At 55.1% G+C, this 19899-nt stretch overlaps 1 protein-coding gene across 1 annotated transcript in view; it reads left to right on the top strand.

Annotated features, from left to right (window-relative positions):
• The window catches only part of CUX1 (cut like homeobox 1), a 339866-nt gene that overhangs the window by 267759 nt on the left and 52208 nt on the right, over nt 1–19899 (top strand). The window contains 5 exon segments of the mRNA XM_026516065.4: nt 4982–5170; nt 13276–13334; nt 16655–16703; nt 17688–17784; nt 18772–19443. Of these exon segments, the coding sequence (XP_026371850.3) occupies nt 4982–5170; nt 13276–13334; nt 16655–16703; nt 17688–17784; nt 18772–19443 (1066 nt within the window).

Raw genomic sequence — 19899 nt, 5'->3', positions numbered from 1 at the left:
ACCTCAGGTAGTCAGACGGGGGCAGCCTCAGTTTCCTATGTGCAGAGTAGCGGTGAGTGGCCCCCAGGGCCCTCCAGCTCCCGTGGCCTATGGTGGGTGAACTGTGCTTGTAGGTGGCCTTTCCTTTAGCAGAGGGTTCCAGAGCACCTGCTGTGTGGACAGTGGGAGAGCAGGGAGGGATGGGCCAGGCCCTTCCAGAGAGGGCACAGTCTCACCGGGAGACCCCCCACACGGTGGTCAGACAGCCACTCTTCCGCCCGTGAGGAGGCATTTTCTTTCTTTGCCTAGGTGACTCTTAAGCTGACATTATATTTTAAAAATAATTAATTAACATTCAAGAGAACATGATTTAAGGGTTTCAGGGTACAGAGAACAATTTTCCATTTAAGGAGCCATCCCAGCATTCATTTTACCTGAAATGTCCCCTGGGCTCTGTCACTGTCCCTTCATCCACCCATGCCTGCATGGGACCCGGGGCCTTGGCCGAGGCAGGCGGAGACCCTCAAGAAAGGAGTCAGTACGGCTTCTCTCCCAGCCTCTGTGGTCGCCTTGGGTTCTCGAGAGAAAGCGGTCCGTCCTCATGTGTCTACACAGAGCTCCTAAGCTAAATGTTTTTGATTGAAAGGAGTTCTGGCACCATCCGAGACTGTAGCAACCAAAACATTTCAGAAGGAAATGAATGTTTTTGCAGGTCGAGTAAGTTGTGGGTCCTCGAGGCGCTTAAACACTTCATCATGGGCTAAGTGCAGTGTTTACGTGGCTCGGGTTCAGCCGTCCGCGAGCGGCCCTGCCAGGGCTCCCCCCGGGCCTGCGTTCCCAGTAGCTGCAGCTCCAGCCAGTCGGGGAGCAAACATAGGAAACTAGGCCAGCGGGAAAATGTCTGTTGGGCTTGGCTGGCAGGACTCGGCAGAAGAACAGCAGAGTCTATAGATCGAGCAAAAGCCAAAACCGATCCATTGGGCGTCTTAACAGAATCGCCAGTCATGGAAGGTGAGCCTGCCTCTCGGCGGGCTCTTGCTCTGCGTTGGGGGCCGCTCTGGGGCTTTATCTGGTTGTCTGATTTATGCCTTGAGACCCCACAGTCATTGGAGGTAGATTTTATTATCCGCGTTTTCCAAGTAAGGGAAAGAGGCTCAGAGAAGTTAAGTAATTTACACAAGGTCACACAGCTCAGACATGATCAAGCTGGAGTTTGATCCTTGGTTGACCTACTCCATAACACACTCTTGCCCCTCCATCGAGCTACTCTCCTTCGTGTGCATTGAATGAGACGGGACACATGCAGGTCCTTTGTCAAGTATTTATAGACAAATAGTCGTTCAGGGCTTTGGTGCACCACACCAGGCCACCCCTTGAACCTAAACAAACCATAATATTAAGAAACGTGCCCGTGTTGTCAGGCGAACCTACCAGGTGAAGCCACCAGATGGAATCAGCCTACTCTGGGCACTTGGTGTTGGCAGAAACACAGGGGGTCAGTAAGAAAGTAAAACTGAGGTCCCCATGCCCTCCTCTTTCCCGCACTGGAGTAAATGTAAGTAAGGCTTTAGCCCAGAGCCAGGCGTCTGAGTCTGGGTCTGGGCTCCCAGGCGCAGCATCATTTCCGGTTAGGTTTCCTCGCCGTCTCGAGTGCTGCTCTTGCGTCTCATCAATATTTGACATGGAAATGGCTGCAGGATAGAAGAGATCGTTACGTAGCGTATTTCGGCCCGGGCGTGCTGGTCTCCATCGGAGGACTCAGACGCACGCGGCTTGGGAGGGAGGGGAGGTGAACAGGGTCCTACATCAGTACCTTCTGCTTTTACATTCATTTTTCCCTTTGGACTGTCATCATCTTAAGGCCTTCTTTTTCTTTTCACCATGTTTTCAGACTCTACAGAGCATTTTCACACGTCCTCTCCTGGCCCCCGAGCCATCGGAGCCCCCACCCCCCAGCCCTGGCTCCTGTGAAGGGCGTAGGACCCCCTACAGGTCTTGGAAGCCTGGAGCCATGGGGATATCCCTGCTGGGACAGACTCTTGGGACTTGGTTCTGGTGCCCACCGGGGGAAGTCAGTTTTGTTCCTTCCTTCAGAGGCTTGTCCCAGCCAGAGTCCTGACCTTGAACCTGTCTCCAGGGGAGGGCCCAGAACGCATATATTTTCTAAAGCCCCCAAGTGCTTCAGGTACCACTGAATCGAGGCCCAGAGAGACACGCGGGAGCCAATGGTCCTGACCCTCTTTGGTTCGTGTACATTTCATGTCCTGGCAGTGATGGCAAGAGCGTCTCAAGCGCCTGACACTGAGATGTGCAGAGCGCCCCTCCTGTCGGCCTGTGTTCACTCCATTGCACAACTTCCTTTCTAGCTTGTGCCCAGGGCCTGAGACCCAGGCCCAGACCTCCCTCCACACCCTGCCCCTTGATCACCTCCTGGGCCCTCGTTTGGTTCTTCCTTATCTCCCACGTGTCTTCGTGATGGGACAGCCAGGAAGTGAGCCCCATTTGGGCTTCGAGTAGAATGACCTTTTCTGTCTCCTTTCCAAGGTCTTACTGCTTTTGGGTGGATGATCTCATCTCTTGGAGCTTATATAAGACACGAATGACTTTGGCTAGGTTATGAATGAGGAAGCCGGCCTGGGTGCCTGAGAGTCCGTTGATGTGCTCAAGGTTGCACGGCCAGCATGGGGCCGGGCCCGTGTCGGCCCCTGGAGTTGAGCAGATGGCCCTCTGGGACTGCCGGCTCCCAGGTCCCCATCCTGAATCCAGGCTCAGCACTGCCAGCTGCTGTTTCTGCACATATCATTTGAACCACTTATCCCTGGTGTATTCGACTTGTACTTGGCCGTTTAAAGCCCCAGAGCCCCGTTTGGCTGGTTGTACAGACTCTCCCAGAGAGCACTCGAAACCATTATTATGGCTGGCATCCCTCAGGTTGGAAAATTGATAAATAAGTTCGAATGAGGTAACTCAGCTCAATCTCTAACCCCCATGAGACCAACCTCCCTGGATATCCCTCTCATCGTGTCCCCTCCCTGGTCCCCCAGGCCCACGACCACAGGTGCGGGCACTTCTGGCCACCCTCCTGAGCGGTGACCATCAGGTAGCAACAGGCTCTCTCCTTTTCAAGCTGGCCTCAGCATCAGTGACCCCCGCCCATGCCCCGTCCCTGCTCTTTCCAACCTCCTTGTCCTCCGATGGTGCTCCCACCCTGACACGGAGCCTGTCTTCCTTCTGCCCACCAGCCCTTCCGCCCCCTTCCCTCCTCACTGCTCACTTCCACACGCTTCTCTCACTAATGTCATAGGCAGTAACCCCTGGCACGGCCAGGAGGACTGGTCTCAGGTCCCCGTAGCTCCTGACCTGGATCCCAGCCAGCATTGTCAAGGGCGGGGCTTCCCCCACGCTCGGAGGTCAAGGATGGGTTTGGTTTTGTTGTTAATTCCTGATCGGTTGCAGACAGTAAAAGCGTCACAGCAATGTTGAATCGCTAGGAAAGTTCCTAAACGCTCACTCTCCCTTCCTGGGCTTGGCTCCCTGTGTACCGGCAACATTTTGTGAGTTGGCGCCAGTTCGGGGAGCACACTCTGAACAGAACTGATCTGGACAGCATGTGCCTTTTAAAGAAGCTGGTGGGAAGATGCTCACCGGGGCCATGTGCATGTCTGCCAGGACTCAGGAGGAATGAAGCCTTACTTCCAAGACAGTACAAACCAAAGGAACAGAAAGGGGTCACTCGTTTGCACACAGAGCTTTACATTCTTAAATGATCAGGTCCTTAATTTCCCAGCAGGGAGATGTGAAAAATTACCTCCCTGATGACTGGCTGTTCCCCAGCGTAAGAACCCTGTGACAGGCACATCGTGCCTGGCCTGGTGGGGCTGCACCTGCCAACTGGGGCCGCGGCTGCCAGTATGGGCAAGAGCAAGACATGAATTGGGGCACTTTGTGGGGGGGGGGCATGACAGTGAGGATGATGACATCCCACACTGTAGTCTGAGCTGTCCCCAGATGTCTGCTGTCACAGAGACCAGTGTGTCCTGTCCCCTGGCCATGCCCAGAAGAAGTGCAGCCACCTGCCAGAAAAGCTTCCAGAGTCCTTCAGGAGCCAGAGCTCCTTTTAAAACTTGAAAAAAGGACAGCCTTAGTCCTTGGGAAGTAGAATTGACTTTTTCTTCTTCTTTTTTTATTTAGTACCTTTTTCTTATTCTGCATATTTTCCAAAATGAGCAAATGGGGGGGGGGTGGCAGTAAGTTTTTCACAACATCAAAGATCAAAAGCGTTCCAAAGCAAGGAAACGCCAAGTGCGTTCTCCCACATCTTTTAACTCTTTTTGAAAATGCTGACTCTGAGAATCAGATGGTCAGACACCATCCCGGCCTCTGGATAACACGGTAGCTAACCCAAGAGACGTTGCATTACATCTTGGGGTAGAAAATCCTAATGCTTCAGATCTTCCACGGGACCTCCCCAGAGCCTGCCCCCTGGGCACCCCCACCGTGCAACCAGACCCTTTCTGTCACCTTCTTCGGTGGTGGCTCAGGTGTCACCATGTGCACGAGGCTTCTCCCGAGCGTCTTCCTGAAGCCCCACGCCTCACCCAAGCCTGACCCCAGGCTCCATCCCCGCTTCAGTTTCTGGGTGCCCTGGTTGGGGCGCAACACACGTTGGCATCTCAGACGCCCGGCCCCGCCCACTGACTGGATGCCCCGGGACAAGAGGGACTGTTCTCCCTGTGCTCACAGAGTGTGCCTGGTTCCTGGTGTGCACCCAAAAAATACTTGTCCATTGGCCAAACGCAGGCGCATTTGCCATGCACACAGGAAGGTGGTGCGGGGAGGGTGTTGGCAGGTCTGTCCCCGCAGAGGTAGGAGATTACGTCTCACCACCAGTGCGCCGTCCACATCACTCCACCTGCGCGTCCTGGCCTCTGTCGCCGGCACAGACAAGCACAAGCCCCGCCCGGAGCCAGGGCACTTCTGTCATTCCCTCTCTCCTCCGCAGGAGCAGGCCATAGAGGTGCTGACCCGCTCCAGCCTGGAAGTTGAGTTGGCCGCCAAAGAGCGGGAGATCGCCCAGCTGGTGGAGGACGTGCAGAGACTCCAGGCCAGCCTCACCAAGCTGCGTGAGAATTCGGCCAGCCAGATCTCCCAGCTCGAGCAGCAGCTGAGCGCCAAGAACAGCACACTCAAAGTAAGGGCGTCATGGGGGCCACGGGCCGAGGGAGGGCCGGACGCGCACGCGCACACCTGCTGCCTCTGCCTTCTTCCGCTCGCGACCCTGGAGGGAGCCCGAGGCCAGCTGGCCCAGTGGGTTGCTCCTGTCCTCACTGTCTGGGACACGTGCTGGGTGAAGTGAGCACAGCAAGAGGCCTTAGCTCAGAAGCCACCTTGTTGGCCCCACCTTGGCTGTTGAGCAAGTTGTCTTTGCCGTTTGTGGTCTGCACAGGTCATGGTTAGAATTCGTTCTCACGGTCAAAGCCGAAGTGACGGCTCGGGTTTTTCTCAGCCTGAGCTCCAACCATCAGCAAGAGTTTTTCCCTCCCGTGAGAATAGTGGGAGCATAAGAGGCCTGAGGTTCCCCTGGACACAGCTCTCAGAGACATGGGTACACAGGTACCATCAGAGCTCCTTTCCTAAGACCATCTTGTCTGGAATTGACTGCACACAGGGCAACCTGGAACCTCGGTGACAGAGCTAGAAGCAGGGTCCTGGAGCTCAAGGCAGGGAAAGTGACTTTGAGCCCTTCTACCAACTCTTGCGTGGATGGCACTACCCTCAATGGCACTACCCTTGCAGGCAACACTTGGTAGAAGGCCCCGTCCTCAGTGCCCACCCACGGTGCTGCTTCCCCACCTGGCATCCCAAAGATGGACATTTTGTGCACCTGCTTGCGTGGGGTTGGAGTGGTTGCCAAGGTCGCAGGCCATCTGCATAGACATACCTTTCATCGAGCTCCAACAGCCTTTCAGTATATATATATATTTTAATTATACCTGATTTAAGATACTTTCAATCTGTTACAGTTAGCACAATATGAAGAAAATCCTTGCACCCTAGATTTGTGGCATGTCAGGGCCAGAAGGGCCTCCTTGGAGGTATCTTATTTGATAATAAGTGACAGGGCTAGCAAGGGTGTGGGCCCAGCCTCCAGGCCAGACGGGCCCCCACTCTGCCATCCGTCCCAAGCCTGCGCAGTGCCCGCCCAGCATCCGTTTGCGGAGCGCACGAATGACGGCCAAGCCCAGTCTTCATGTACTAAATACAGTGCATCAAGATCAGTCGTGAAAATGTCAGGAAGACTTTCTCTTATGTAAAGTAATCCCAGGGTGTAGTTAGGCGCATTTTAACTTTTTTAAAAACTGAGATTTCCCTTCCCTTGCCTTTCTGACCTCAAGCCAAGTTTCCCTAACCCCGGGGCACCCACTGCTCTCCCTCCCTGGTTTCCTCCTGGCCTCTTCGGGGTGCATTTCATCCCCTGCCAGGTGCCTGGGCCCCTCTGCGGAGCCGGTCCTGCTGGCTTTGGGGACAGGGTTGTCACATTTGTCATTGACCATGGCATTTACTTCTTCTGTGGTTCTTATTCTCCCATCGGCCTGCCCAGTGAGTGCCAGCGTTCATTTTTTATTTCTAGATTAAATCTAATTTTCTCATGTTACAGCCATTTCTGACCCCAGCAGTGACATTATTATTAGATAATTTGCCTTTCTCTGCTTTGTTACAGTGAAGGGGTATGACTCAGATATATCCTGCATTTGACTACAAGAGAGAGGCTATAGACCTTACATTTTTTATTATGAAGCAATTTCTTCTAAATCAGTTAAGGTTTTAATGTTTGCCTTCACACACACAAAAAAATGAAACGCCATTTTCCAAATGAATGTTCTTTATCCGTATCTTGGGGGAATTCTTTAATACGGTGCAGTTAATGAAACAATTTGGCAATACTTCTTCCAAAATTATCGCTCCCTTATCTTCTTCTGATCTAATAATCAAAACATATCCTCTAGTAACAAGACTTCTCTGATTCTAATTATCTTAACCCCTTGTCACCAGGAGTGAAGATCTCCCCAATACTGAACCCGCACACAAAAGGCATTAGCCTCCCCCAGACGGGCACAGCTACCTCCCCCACCCAAAGGAGTAAGGTTAATTGAATGAGATACCTTCCCAGGGCTTTTTTTTTTTCTAATGTGTATAATTTATAGTCTGAAATCTAAACTAAACAGCCATACAGTTATTAGGAAAAATACGTTATGAATGGGACCCATCAGATTGGCAACCAGATGCTTTTCCGATGGGGGGGGTCTCCGGCCCGGCAGCCATGGCTGCTCGGAAGCAGCCAGGAGCGGCACCCGAACTTTCCCTGGGGCTTTTCTTTCCTGTTCCTCCCTCTCCCTCCCCAGCGCCCCAGTCTTCTCCTTCTGGGACCATGCCGTTCAGCTCCGGGGGACTCTGGGACACACTGAGCGAGCCGAGGCTCGAACTGAGATCACCGTCTGAGGATGCTCCGGCTTCCAGCCCACCTCCGATGCTTGGCGTTAGGGGTGGTTTTGCCTTGCACGTTGACGATGGTCTTTGAGACAAAGGCTAACGGACTTGAATACAGTCACTGAGGGGACATGGGGACGGGGGTTGATCTCTCACCTCTTAAGCTGTTTGGGGTTTTCTCAGCGGCATACCCTGAAATGGAATACATTTGGGGAGCCGTTGGTTTGCTTTCTCCAGCACCTTGGAAGCCTCCTTCTCTTGCAACTCCTGTTTCCTCACCTGGACGCTTGATCGGTCATTGCGTGAGGATGAATCAGCCGTTTGAGGGCTGCCAGTCTCTTTCCCCACATTCCACTTCCTCGAGCCCAGTTCACCCTAAACGCATCGCTGTCCACATCCAGTGGGGCCCCCTCTCACCTTGAAATAGACATGGAAACAGACTCAGAAGTGGGAGACGTTTCTTCCTGCCGAATCTGCCAAGTACTCAAGCACATTGCCACTTGTATGGGATCGTTCTGTATTTGTAATTAATGGAATAACCCAGCTGCCATTACAACGCTGCTTTTTTTGATATCTCTGTTCTGTGGCCTTCTGTCGGAGCTCTTCAGTACAGAGGCAGCATAATTAGGCAGTCACCTGCGTTTCACTTGCTCAAGCACAGAAAATCATGCTACCAATAGCTTCAATTTAAAATGGGTATTTATAAGAAAGGCTGGCTAAAGGAATGCCAATCTCCCATTGGGAGAAACTGTATTTTCTAAAGATGAGTACTTCCCACTGGGGGCTGGGGGTGTGTTAGAATCACCTGGGGGGCTGTCTCCAAACCACATGCCTCCCCCGCTCTCTGTCCTGCTCCCCCCCCACCATCTCCTATAGTCCTGATCGGTCCCGTTGACCCACCGTAGAGCACGCTGTGTCCCTCAGAGGGTTGGGCCAGGGAAAACACTAATAATCACTTCTCTAGCTTCACTCAGTGTCTTTGTTTCTGGATGCTGGCTCTTCAATACGTAGGTTCCCTCACCCAGCAGCGGATTTACCCTGCAGGGAGGCTGCCTTCAATTCAGTTAAATTCAACAAGCGTCTTACCGTCGTCTCAGGCTCACCACACAAGCGGCCGTGGTGATGATCGTGGTCTCTCGGAGGAGGTCACTGAGGTTAGAGAGGCCTGTGCGTGTCCCTCCGCTGTGCCTGTCCGCCAGCAGGAAAGACTTACCCTGGGTCGCACAAACGAGCCCGAATGTCCAAAGTCCCAGTAGCAGGGAGCCTGGGGCCGGGCCTCCCCCAGCCTTGTGCTGGCTGGGTCTCAAAGACGTTGTGAGCACAGATTCAGGGAGAGGAAGGAGTAAGGCTTCCGTGGGGAGGAGGAGGGCGAAGGTGGCCCCTGGGGCAGGAAGCAGAGGCCATCTGCCCGGCCACCATGGTGAGGCCCCGGGGAAGACCACCCTGCAATCAATCTCAGAAAAACTGAGGGGCTCCAAGCCACAGGCCTCGAAGTCCGCGTGAGGATGGAGGCGGGAGCAGGAGACGGCAAGTGAACTTCTCCAGAGCGGCTGTAAACCAGGGCGTTACTAGAAGTGCTTTCAGGAGCTGATTACTTGTGGGAATCTGTGAGGAGTCCTTTTGGAAAGACACACATGTCCCTGGTCACCTTGAATCAGATCCGAGTGTTTCACCTGCGGGCAGTGCCCCGGTGGCCCGAGCATTGAGCATGGACCCTCCTGTGATGGCACCATTCCACGAGAAGGAGTTGGCTGCCTGGGTCACACCTGGATCACAGCTCGAGGAAATCAGAAGTGACCTCTGATAGGGCTGCCTTCCTGGGGATCCCCATTCACGGTCCGGGGTCACACTTTTCCAGCCTGCAGTGAGCCCTCCGGGATAACTGTCCCTCCCCCGCCACAGTCTGGCCACATGTGCACAGGGCCCACCTGGGGCCCCTGGGCTTCCCCCGCCCCCAACACACGCCCGGCATCAGTAGATCCTAAATTTACGTGCCTGCTACCTCTCGCCAAGGAACCCTGGAGACCAGATGAGTTTCCCGTGCAGGTGAAGGGAGGCACATGCAGCCGCAGCCAGGACCTCAGAGATGGTGTGTCAACCCGAGGGGCGGGGCCTCAGACCCACACCCCACACCCCACCCCCCATCCCGGACCCGGGAGCCCGGTCACCCACCGCTGCCCCTAGCCTGAGCTGTTGGGCTTCAGAGAGCACTGCTGGCTCACAAAGCCTGGCTCTGACCATCTGGAGGGAAAGACTGAGGCATCTGCACATGGCAGTGGGGTCACCTCCCCAGCCCTCTGTCTGTTTGGTGGTATAGATGAGTCACTGCTCTGCCCCCGGCTGTGCCACCCAGAAGAAAGGCCTTTCCAAGGGTCTCCACATCGGTCTTCCTGCCAGGGGTCCTGTGAGTTGGTAGCCCTAGAACATTTTAAGAACTTCATAGGGATCATTCTTCCGGCAACTGAAGATCCTTTCGACAACACCTGCTGAGCTCCCGGGACCACATGTGTGCTCCGTGTTACTAAATGGATGGGACTTGCATCCTGCGACCGTCCTGTCGGAGGGGCTCTGGCAGCCTGCATTTGTCCTGCATGTCCTCACCGCTGGCCTTTGAGAACCCGCATTCTTACTCCCCCCATTGTCCAGAGGAGGAGCGTGAGGCCCAACAGGCTAAGCCCATTGGGAAGCAGAGAACCTCATAAACAGAGCCCTGGATTTAGAGCTGGAGAGCCGCTTCCAACATCATACAGTCCTACTCGATACCACCCCCCCAGGGATAAAGTCCAAATAACACCAGTAGCGGCAACCACCCCCCATCTCCAGAGTGCTTTGCCGCGCGTTCAGTGAGCATTATTCTATCCGGACCTCACCAAAGTACTACCGTGGGTACCGTTATCCCCATTTTACAGATGAATAAACTGAGACTCGGAGAAGTTCAGTGTCTTGTTCAAGGTCACCCTGCAGCTAAGTGGCAGAGCCGGGCCTTGGCTGATCTGTCAGGCTCCGGAGCCCAGGCCTCCAGCAAGCAGCTGGCTTGGCCTCCGCACGTGAGCATCGTCAGTTCCTCCTGGAATTGCAGGGGGAAGCTGAGTGGGGGCGGCCTCTGCTCGAACACGATTTGATCGTAGAGTTCAGTGATTGATCTTCTTTCCTGTGGGCACACAGCCACGTCCGCAGAAGGGGCACAGCGGTTAAGTGAGATCGTGTTGGGGCCATAGAACCCAGCACCGAATCTGGCCCAGCCAAGGAGCACTCGTGAAATCTGGGAGGAGCCTTTCTCCCCAGAGGGCATCGGACGGAGCACCTGTTAACCTTTCCAGATTGAGAGTTTTTAAAACTAGACTTTTCAGGCACCCAGAAAGGAGTCTCTGGTCAAAGACCCAAGCAGAAGACAGAGTGTGGCTCTGGGAAGTCACACTCCCCAGAGACTGGTGAGGACAGGCTCACAGGTCCGGACAGGCTATGTCAGGCAGCCCTGTCAGGGCTGGTTCTTCTGCCCAAAGAAACATGTCAGAGGTTTACAGAAGCGGGCTTGGGTTCTTCTTGATTAAGCTGCCCCGGGTAGGTGGCTGAAATTTCAGCAGACAATTCAGTCCTCAGTGAAAACTGTCACGTCCGACCACGTGACATGACTCCAGTCCTAAAACCTTCTAATTAGGGCCCATCACGGGCCTGCAAAGCCGTGCTCCCTGGGAGACTTGGCAGTGACGACAGCCCCACATCAAAGCCCCGTGGTGTCACATCCACACCAGGACCTGGCCCTGTGCTCCGTCCCCCGACCCTTTGAGGTCATTGCTGCCCTTCTGTATCTCACAGATGAAACACTGATTACCGTCCCCCAAGGTGTCCCGCTCATAAGTGACGGACTGACTCCAGGTTCAGTGCCCTGCTGGCTTCTGAAGTGCTCCACATTTGCCCCTCTCGCTGCGCTTTCTGCTGTCTCTCTCGTGTTCACTGAACACGAGCAAGTTTTACGCATGTTCCACATCCAGCGTCCGTGAAGTCCACAGCCTTGAAGGTACTTGCAGCCAAGGGTCTTTTGTCTGGGAGGGCTGGCACACGCCTGTAGGGAGAATGAAGTAATTGCTTCTCCGAGAGCACCTTCGAAGAATCTTTTTTTGGAAAATGAGTGCATGCTACCTCCCCCCCCTCCCCGTTTGATCATGATGAGAAGCCGTCATGATATATACAATTGGCAAGAGGTCATAAAAAGGAACTAGGGCAGAGCACTCGTACATGGTGGAAATACGCACAAGAAACTGCCAGCAAAGGCGATAGGAAAAGATGAGCTAAATGAGTTGAGTTTACAGAACACCTGAATTCTTGAACAGCAAGCAAGTTGAGATTCAGGTGAGCATCAAGCCTGATGGGCCAGGTGGGCATCTCCCCACACTCTAGAACATTCTCAGTGGGCCTTAAACTGTGGCTATAGCCACGGCTGGCCAAGCAGAACCTAAAAAGGCAACTGGGAACGCTGTGGATTCGGGACCTGGAATTTGTTCACCCCAGGCCTGGAAACGTGCTAAATGGTCAGCCATCCCCCGCCCACCCCCCACCCCGCTGGGTCTCTGTGTTTTATGTGAGGCTGCCTTATTCCCTGCCGCTTTGCGGGAGGTCGAAAGCAAACCAAACACCCTCACAGAGGGGAGCGTCCTCTGCTGACCACCCAAAGCCAAAGGCCCCTCCTGGCAGGAAAGCCCTGCAGAGCTCTGCACAATCCAGCCACACGAGCGCCGCGGGAGCTCCCGGAGCATCGGCATGGCCGGTACGTGTCGTCCCTTTCCCCCTCTGAAGGGCACTCGAGGGCCAGGGAGACGACTGTGCCCTGCCTTGGCCCTGCCGTCCAGGCTCCCTGCAAGCGCCCTCCCGCGGGACTCAGACAAAAAGACCACACAGCTCGACGGGCCTCCGCTCCTAAAATGCCCATGTCGGGGGGGGGGGCAGATCTGGAGATGCAAATGCTTTTTCCCTGATGCCCATCTGATGCCAACACTCAGCGACAAAGGGCCTGTACCTCTTGTTAGCAGGGTCCCACCAAAGATGTTGACAACTGACTGCACATGTCCGCTAGCCTAACATAGCTCGCGAAAAGCCGCACGCTGATGTGGAAGTGCCGAGAACTTCTCTCCGTTCTGTTTGCCATTTCGTGGTATTTCATACAAAGTGGCCTTTTCCCATCCTGTTTCCCACTTTCATAAAGCTCTGTTCTACTTAAGTTTTATGTTACGCCTTATATTACCGCGTGCGTGTGTGCACACATTCACTCTTGCCCGCACCCACTCACACACACGCTCGCGCCGGACCAGAAGTGCAAAGGCCAAGAACGTGACCCCGCACATTGGCACCATTCCCTTCGACACGTTTGCGTTGCCTCTCAGGGACAGCTGGAAGTTTTCTAGGGACTGTCGTCAGCAAAGGCTGTCCAAGTGCCATAGCAGGACATGGTGAACTGGGTGGTTTAAACAGAAAACGTGTATTTCTCACAGTTCTGGAGGCTGGCAAATTCCGTGTCTGCTGAAGCCTCCCTTTCTGATTCACGGACCAGCATCTGTCTTCCCGCCATGTCCGCACACACTGGGGCAAGGGAGCTCCGCGGGGTCTCCTGGACGAGGACACTAATCTCATCCATGGGGCTCCCCCCTGGTGCCCCAGTCGCCCCCAAAGTCCCTGCCTCCTAACGCCATCACCCTGGGGGTTGGGATGCAACACTACGGATTGGGGGTGGGGGGGGACACAAACATTTGCTTCCTAGCCAGGTCCCTCAACCTGTTTCAGACACAGCCACTAATAAAATTCCTCTGTTTTCAGCAACTGGAAGAAAAACTCAAAGGACAGGCTGACTATGAAGAAGTGAAGAAAGAACTAAAGTAAGTGTGGAGACGCCGGCACGGCCCCCCGCAAGCCAGGGCTCGCTGGCAACTTCTGCTGAGGAAACGCTGTGCCAGGGACGGGGTGGCCACGGGCCCTCGCTCTGGGCCTTGGCGGCCGCTGCATCACCAGGCCATGTCCCGGGCTGCCCAGAGCCGTGGGCGTGTGCACTCAGGCCTGTGCCTGAGCTCTTTGGACGTACTCTAAGACGCCGTGCATGTAAAGTATGCCAGTATGCACAGAATCGGGGGACACGTTGCCCCGATGGAAATTACGAAATACGAGCTTTTGTTCCGGCGGGAAGGAGGAGCAGAGCAGGGAAATGTTTTGTCTTGGGTTTTGGGTTTTTTTTTTTTTTTTTAAGATTTTACTTATTTATTTGAGGGTCGGGGGGTGAGAGGGGCAGAGGGAGAGGGAGAAGCAGACTCCCCATCTGAGCAGGGAGCCCGACGCGGGGCTCAATCTCAGGACCCCAGGACCTGAGCCAAAGGCAGACGCTTAACCAACTGAGCCACCCAGGAGCCCCCAGGGAAGTGTTTTCCAGTTGGAAGAGTACGTGTGGGCTCACAACCTCCCTGACCACCTTCAGACCCCAGGACTCTCTTCTTTCAACTTCCGGTTTCCCATCCGGAGGCAACAGCTGGAGGCCTGTCACGCCTCCGGTGCTGATGCGAACATTCTCAAGCAGAAGTCCTCCCGTCATGCCCGGCCTTCAGCCTTGCCCTGTTGCCTCAAACTCCCTCCCCCAAGGCTGCCCCCAGCCCTCCTGGAGCTCATGGGCGGCCCTGCCTCTATGGCTTGGCTCTCAAACACGGCAGACGGTCCCCGGGCCCTGCAGGCCTGTGTTCTCGGCTGCTGCAGGAACGGGGTCCTTCTGCTCCCCCCTATTGGGCCCCAGCCCCTCCGCAGACGTCCCCTTGGCCTGAGACTCCCTGCTCTGGTCTTGGCATCTCCCTCCCATCTCTCCAGGCTGACCCCCTACTCGCTACCCCGGCTCCCTTCCTACTCCCCTGCTATCCCATCAGCCCCCCACACACACACTTTTAATTTCTCCTTTTAAAATAAGCCTACACCCACTCACCATGCGGTTCTTTGTATTCTCAATTCCATTCCCTCGGGTTTGCTGAAAAAGCCCCCCGGGAAGGCCTCTTCGACCTTCCCGCCCCCGGGGCCCATCGTCCTCCCTCGGTCATGATCTGCTCTAGCCTCACTGGCGACTTGCCTCCAAGTGGCTCTTCAGCCCCGGTGCCTAGCGGCCCAGCGTGTGTCTGCCTGAACAGTCTTGCCCCCTCTGGCCGCAGACAGCCTTGGAGCACCTCCTTGGACACCCCCTATACCCACCTACAGCAGGTCCAGCCTCCCCTCTAACAGCCTTGGGGCGTGTTTTATTCACCTGTCCGACCTTCTGTATCTGCCTCTCCTGTCCCCATCGTCCTTCCTTCCTCTCTTCCTCCCGCTCAGGAGAAAACGTGTGCCTTTTAGTGCTGAGTCAGAGAAACTCTGATGTGAAGGCCTCCGCTCCCAGCCCCCTCCTGTCCACGCAGTTCAGTTCCCCATGTCCTCTTGGCTCACCTCTGTTCCCGCATGTGACATGGTCAGGTCCATTCCCTCCCACGCAGCCGTTGCACACTGGCCAGCGTCTTCCTCCCTGAACTGTGCCCACATTCCTAGTGGCCCTTTCTGCTCCACGTGCACACCGCGCCCCCCCACCAGCCCCAGGTCGGCATCTGAAGGCCCCACTCGGGTGGCTTTTCTGCTAAAATACGTTCCTGCCCTCCCGCTTCCAGACACATGCCCCACCTCCCATCCCATCTCTGCCCCCGGGCCCCCTGCCCACCTCGGTGGTCTGTAAAATGCCCTGCTCCTTCCAGGCCCTTCTCAGACACTGACTCCTTCTGAGACAGACCCCGTCTCCAACCCGAGGAGATTTCTGCTGCCAAGGGCGCCCATCAGGTGTTCTCTCTCGAGTGCTATTCGGATTTTGTCGTCTACCTGTGACAGCCTGTGGGGTTTGCAAGGGTGAGGGGCAGAGCAGCTCTGATTCTCCGAGTGCCAGGCACCCAGTAGGACATCGGTAAAGATCTGGGGAACGAACGAACAGATGCTGGTGTGTTGGGTGTAAGCTTACGGGCTCACTTTAGTCTTTTGTTACCCGATCCTAAAGAAGATCTCAGACAAGAATATAGCCGCAAACAGGACGGCCGTAAAAAAAGGACAAGTTCCAGACCGCTCGTCACTTCTCTCCCGGCTGACGCAATGCGGCCCCGAGTTCTTACGATTTTCAATAGCTCACCATAAAATAAAATTATGAGGTTCCTCCCCTCTCCCCCTACCCCAGCTGCTCTTTCGTTCCTGTGCTGTTAGTCTGTGTGACTCGGGCCACTACGAAGATAAAACCGCAGATAAACTAAGCCATCAGCTCCTTACTAACCGCCACGGGGGCTGCAAGCGTGGTCTCCCAGGACCCTGGGCATTTTTCCCCCCGGGACTCTGCTCTCTTCATGACACTTCTGCGGAACTTAAAGATTGCAGAGGCCGAAGTCATGGCTGCGAGAAGGCTGGAAGAGCACAAGTGGCCCGGTGCTGGGGACCACAGCCACTCTCGCTTGCCTTCCCAAGCTTCTGGGGCCATGCGGACTCACTGTCCTTCCCTCCCAGAGAGCCTCACAGAAAGGAAGGAATGTCCCTTTGAAAGGAATGCTGCAAACTGTGGTTCTGGGCCCCTGAACTCACTCGGCTCTCTCGGACTTGTGGAGACAGGTTGGGACCAAAGTGATTTCAGCGATAAGGAGAACAAAGGAGAAATAGTCCTGCTCCCCCGCAGCGCCTGGGGCTGCCCAGCAGGTCTGTGGCCAGCCTTTGAGCCGTGCAATTTGGAACCTCGCTTTTTGCCTATTTTCCCAGGTCCCCGCGTGCCAGCCACCAAGTGAGCGTCTGGCCCCGGGGGACAGGTGGGAGGGATGAGGCTTCTCTCTCTGGCTTCCTTCTTACAACTTTTTCATTCCCTGTAAGCTTCACAAATACATTCCGCTTGCAACAATGTTACGTCTGTGTTCAACTTTAAAATTATACTCCGAACAGCCCTGGTGTGATTCCATATGGAATGATTTACATGCTGGGCAAGAAACTTTTGCTGGCCAACTGCTAGTTGAATAGTTATTCTAGAGACACTATCAGATTATCATGCTGCCAGGGAGGTTGTTAAAGCTGTCAGTTGCTCCGTTCCTGGAGTGCAGGAAAGTGTGATGTTAGTGTTCATTAGTGTGGCCGTTATCGAAGGTAGGAGTGGGGAATAACCGCTCTGTCTTGCTCTCCACAGCATTCTGAAATCCATGGAGTTTGCACCGTCCGAGGGCTCTGGGACACAGGTATGCACTCTCGTTTGCTGTCGGTGTGCGTGAGGGCCAGCTCGCCGTGGTCACTGTCCGTCCCCGGGCAAGCCTCACGCTCTCGAAGTTTCTGTGAAACCTCCTGCCTACAGCTGACGAGTCCTTTCCCGGGAACCTTAAACAAGTTCAAGCACATTATCTTTAATTAAAAAGAGGCAAGAAGAGAAAAGTCAGTGTTTTCCAGACGGGGAGCTCAGTTCACATGACGTGATTTCACTTGGGCGGGCACTAAGAACGTGGATAAGACCACTTGTAGATTGTGTCAGAGACCAGCCCCAAACAGACTGGCTTAGGAACTCTCTTTGGCTGCTGCCTCACATGGAGAAAGGGCGGGGCAAAATGACCGTGGCGCTGGGTCACCCGGTGGCCAGGTAGAATTTTTTTTTTTTTTAAAGATTTTATTTATTTATTTGACATAGAGACAGCCAGTGAGAGAAGGAACACAAGCAGGGGGAGTGGGAGAGGAAGAAGCAGGCTCATAGTGGAGGAGCCTGACGTGGGGCTCGATTCCATAACGCCGGGATCACGCCCTGAGCCGAAGGCAGACGCTTTAACCGCTGTGCCACCCAGGCGCCCTGGCCAGGTAGAATTCTAAGGCATCAAATGGGATCCCGCTGCTGATGCCCAGACGGCAGCTGACTGTGGCTGGGCAGCCAGTCCTCGCAGAGGAGGCACGGGTATAGACGCCTGGAACTTGGGGACGGCATAGAGAATAATGAATTGTCTAGAAGCCACATGGGTCTAAAAGAAGAACAGCTGCCGCTGGAATGCATTCTTTTGGAAAGGAACCCGAGTGCTGTCCACGTGCGTGGGAGCATCTTCAGGGGAAGGCAGCTTTCTGTAACGCAGAGGGGTCCGAGAGCAGGGTGCACAAGCCGTGGGCGCAGGGGTTGCGGGCCCTGGCGGCCCTGGGGAGCGGGAGGGGGGCCGGCCCCGCAGTGAGCCCTGCTCTGCCTCATCTAGGACGCATCCAAGCCCCTGGAGGTGCTGCTGCTGGAGAAGAACCGCTCGCTGCAGTCCGAGAATGCCGCGCTGCGCATCTCCAACAGCGACCTGAGCGGTAGGTTGACAAGGGTCTCGCGTGCCGCGCTCGGTCCCCTCCGGGGGCCGAGGAAGAGGAAGGTGAACCGTGAGTCTGGGCCGATGCATGACAGGAACATCAGCGGTTGATGACAGCCTTGACTAATGAGCGCTTGGTCTCCTCCTGGTCCTCCTCACGGCTCCTCCCCTCCCCCGCCCCGCTTACCGATGCGCACGGCGAGCGCGCGGCCGCAGCGCACCTGCGGAGGTCAGTTAGGGCCGGCGTTGCAGGAGAGGCCAGGAGGGACACTCGGAGGATGGTGGCCTCTGTGGTCCGTTCCAGTCGTGCGCCTCTGTCTTGTGGTGTTTCCGGGGCTGCCTCCAGCCTCAGTGCAGCTTTTCTTCCTTTTGTCAGGTTTTCCTTGGGAGCGCATCCCCCATCCTTAGCCTTTCTTTGCTCGTCCCAAAATGGTGGCGTCACTGACTGCTTCTGGTTTTGGCAGCTGGTAAACCGTTTAACAGTGTCTCGGGCTCCGATGATATTTCATTCTTAAAATGTGCGTGCCTTCGATCGAGTGGACTTGGTGCAGTGCGTTCGCCCTCAGAGCACGTGGTGTGAGAACCTGTTGGTCCCAAAATGTCAGTGTTTGCTGCTTCTCAGGTGGGGCCCTTCTGGTAATAGCTCGAATGCTAGCGGCCCGATAAGAGGCCCCGCGACCTGTCGACTCTTTCCTGTGTGTGGTACCGGCTCCTTGCCACTGTAGGGGTTTGAATCTGTGTCGAGGGGACTCTCCAGGCTGCAACGTACAAGAAAGGTGCAAACATGATATGCATGTTGCTTGTTTCGGGGGGCCTCGTTTGGCTAATTTAAAAATTCAATTGAAAAACAAACCAACACACCTCATTGGCCCTTGGAAAATCTGCACTTTTTTTTTTTCCCTTTTGTGGGGCAAACTTGGCATTTTGGTCTTGGTTTTTTTTCCCTTTTGAATCCCCCATAATGCATTATGTTTGCCCTTCCTTGTAGGGTCAGCCAGGAGAAAAGGGAAAGACCAGCCTGAGAGTCGGCGTCCTGGACCTTTGCCGGCCTCCCCTCCTCCTCAGTTGTCCCGCAACACGGGGGAGCAGGCTTCCAATACTAATGGTACACACCAGTTCTCACCAGCGGGGTTAACGCAAGACTTTTTCAGCTCATCCCTGGCAAGCCCCAGCCTACCCCTGGCTTCTACGGGAAAATTTGCACTAAACTCTCTCCTCCAACGACAGCTAATGCAGTCCTTCTACTCCAAGGCCATGCAGGAAGCAGGAAGCACAAGCATGATTTTTTCAACAGGTCCATACAGCACAAACTCCATATCTTCCCAAAGTCCATTACAACAGAGCCCAGATGTAAATGGCATGGCCCCGTCTCCCAGCCAGTCAGAAAGTGCTGGGAGCGCCTCCGAGGGCGAGGAGATAGACACGGCAGAAATCGCCCGGCAGGTGAAGGAACAGCTGATCAAGCACAATATCGGACAGCGCATTTTCGGACACTATGTCTTGGGACTGTCTCAAGGGTCCGTGAGCGAGATTCTGGCCCGGCCCAAGCCATGGAACAAACTGACCGTTCGCGGCAAGGAGCCCTTTCACAAGATGAAGCAGTTCCTCTCAGACGAGCAGAACATCTTGGCTCTTCGCAGCATCCAAGGCAGACAAAGAGGTGAGAGGCTTTCGGGGGCTGGCGCCAGCGTGTGAGCCCGTGAGGGTTGTGTGTGAGTGTGTGGGTGTGCGCGCGACGAAACACCTGTGCATCACATCGGGTAAAGTGCTCTTGAGTTCTGCCATCTCCAGGGTCCGAGGGTCGGCTGGCGGGAGCTGGAGCCCGTAGATTGGGGGGGTCTGGCCTCTGACACTCGCTCAGCGCCTCGCATGTAACACACTCAGAACCTCGGTCCCACGTACCAACTCGGACGGAGTTACCCCCGTACAGGGTCCCGACGTGTGTAACGTCCAGGGGTCCGAGGGGCAGTGGTTGCTGGCCTCACATGAGGGGAGCCCTCAGGCAGCGTCCAGCCCTAGAGCCACAGCCGCAGCCCCGGGGCTCGGGCCCGGGGAGGGCGTATCAGTCCCGTGTCCTCCCCTGTTCCCCACGCGCACGAGGGAGCGTGTCCTGACG

This window comes from Ursus arctos, unplaced genomic scaffold (assembly GCF_023065955.2).
Source record: "Ursus arctos isolate Adak ecotype North America unplaced genomic scaffold, UrsArc2.0 scaffold_2, whole genome shotgun sequence".
Lineage (NCBI taxonomy): Eukaryota > Metazoa > Chordata > Mammalia > Carnivora > Ursidae > Ursus > Ursus arctos.
Note: the sequence above shows the minus strand (reverse complement) of the source record. Positions and strands in the feature narration are given on the sequence as shown.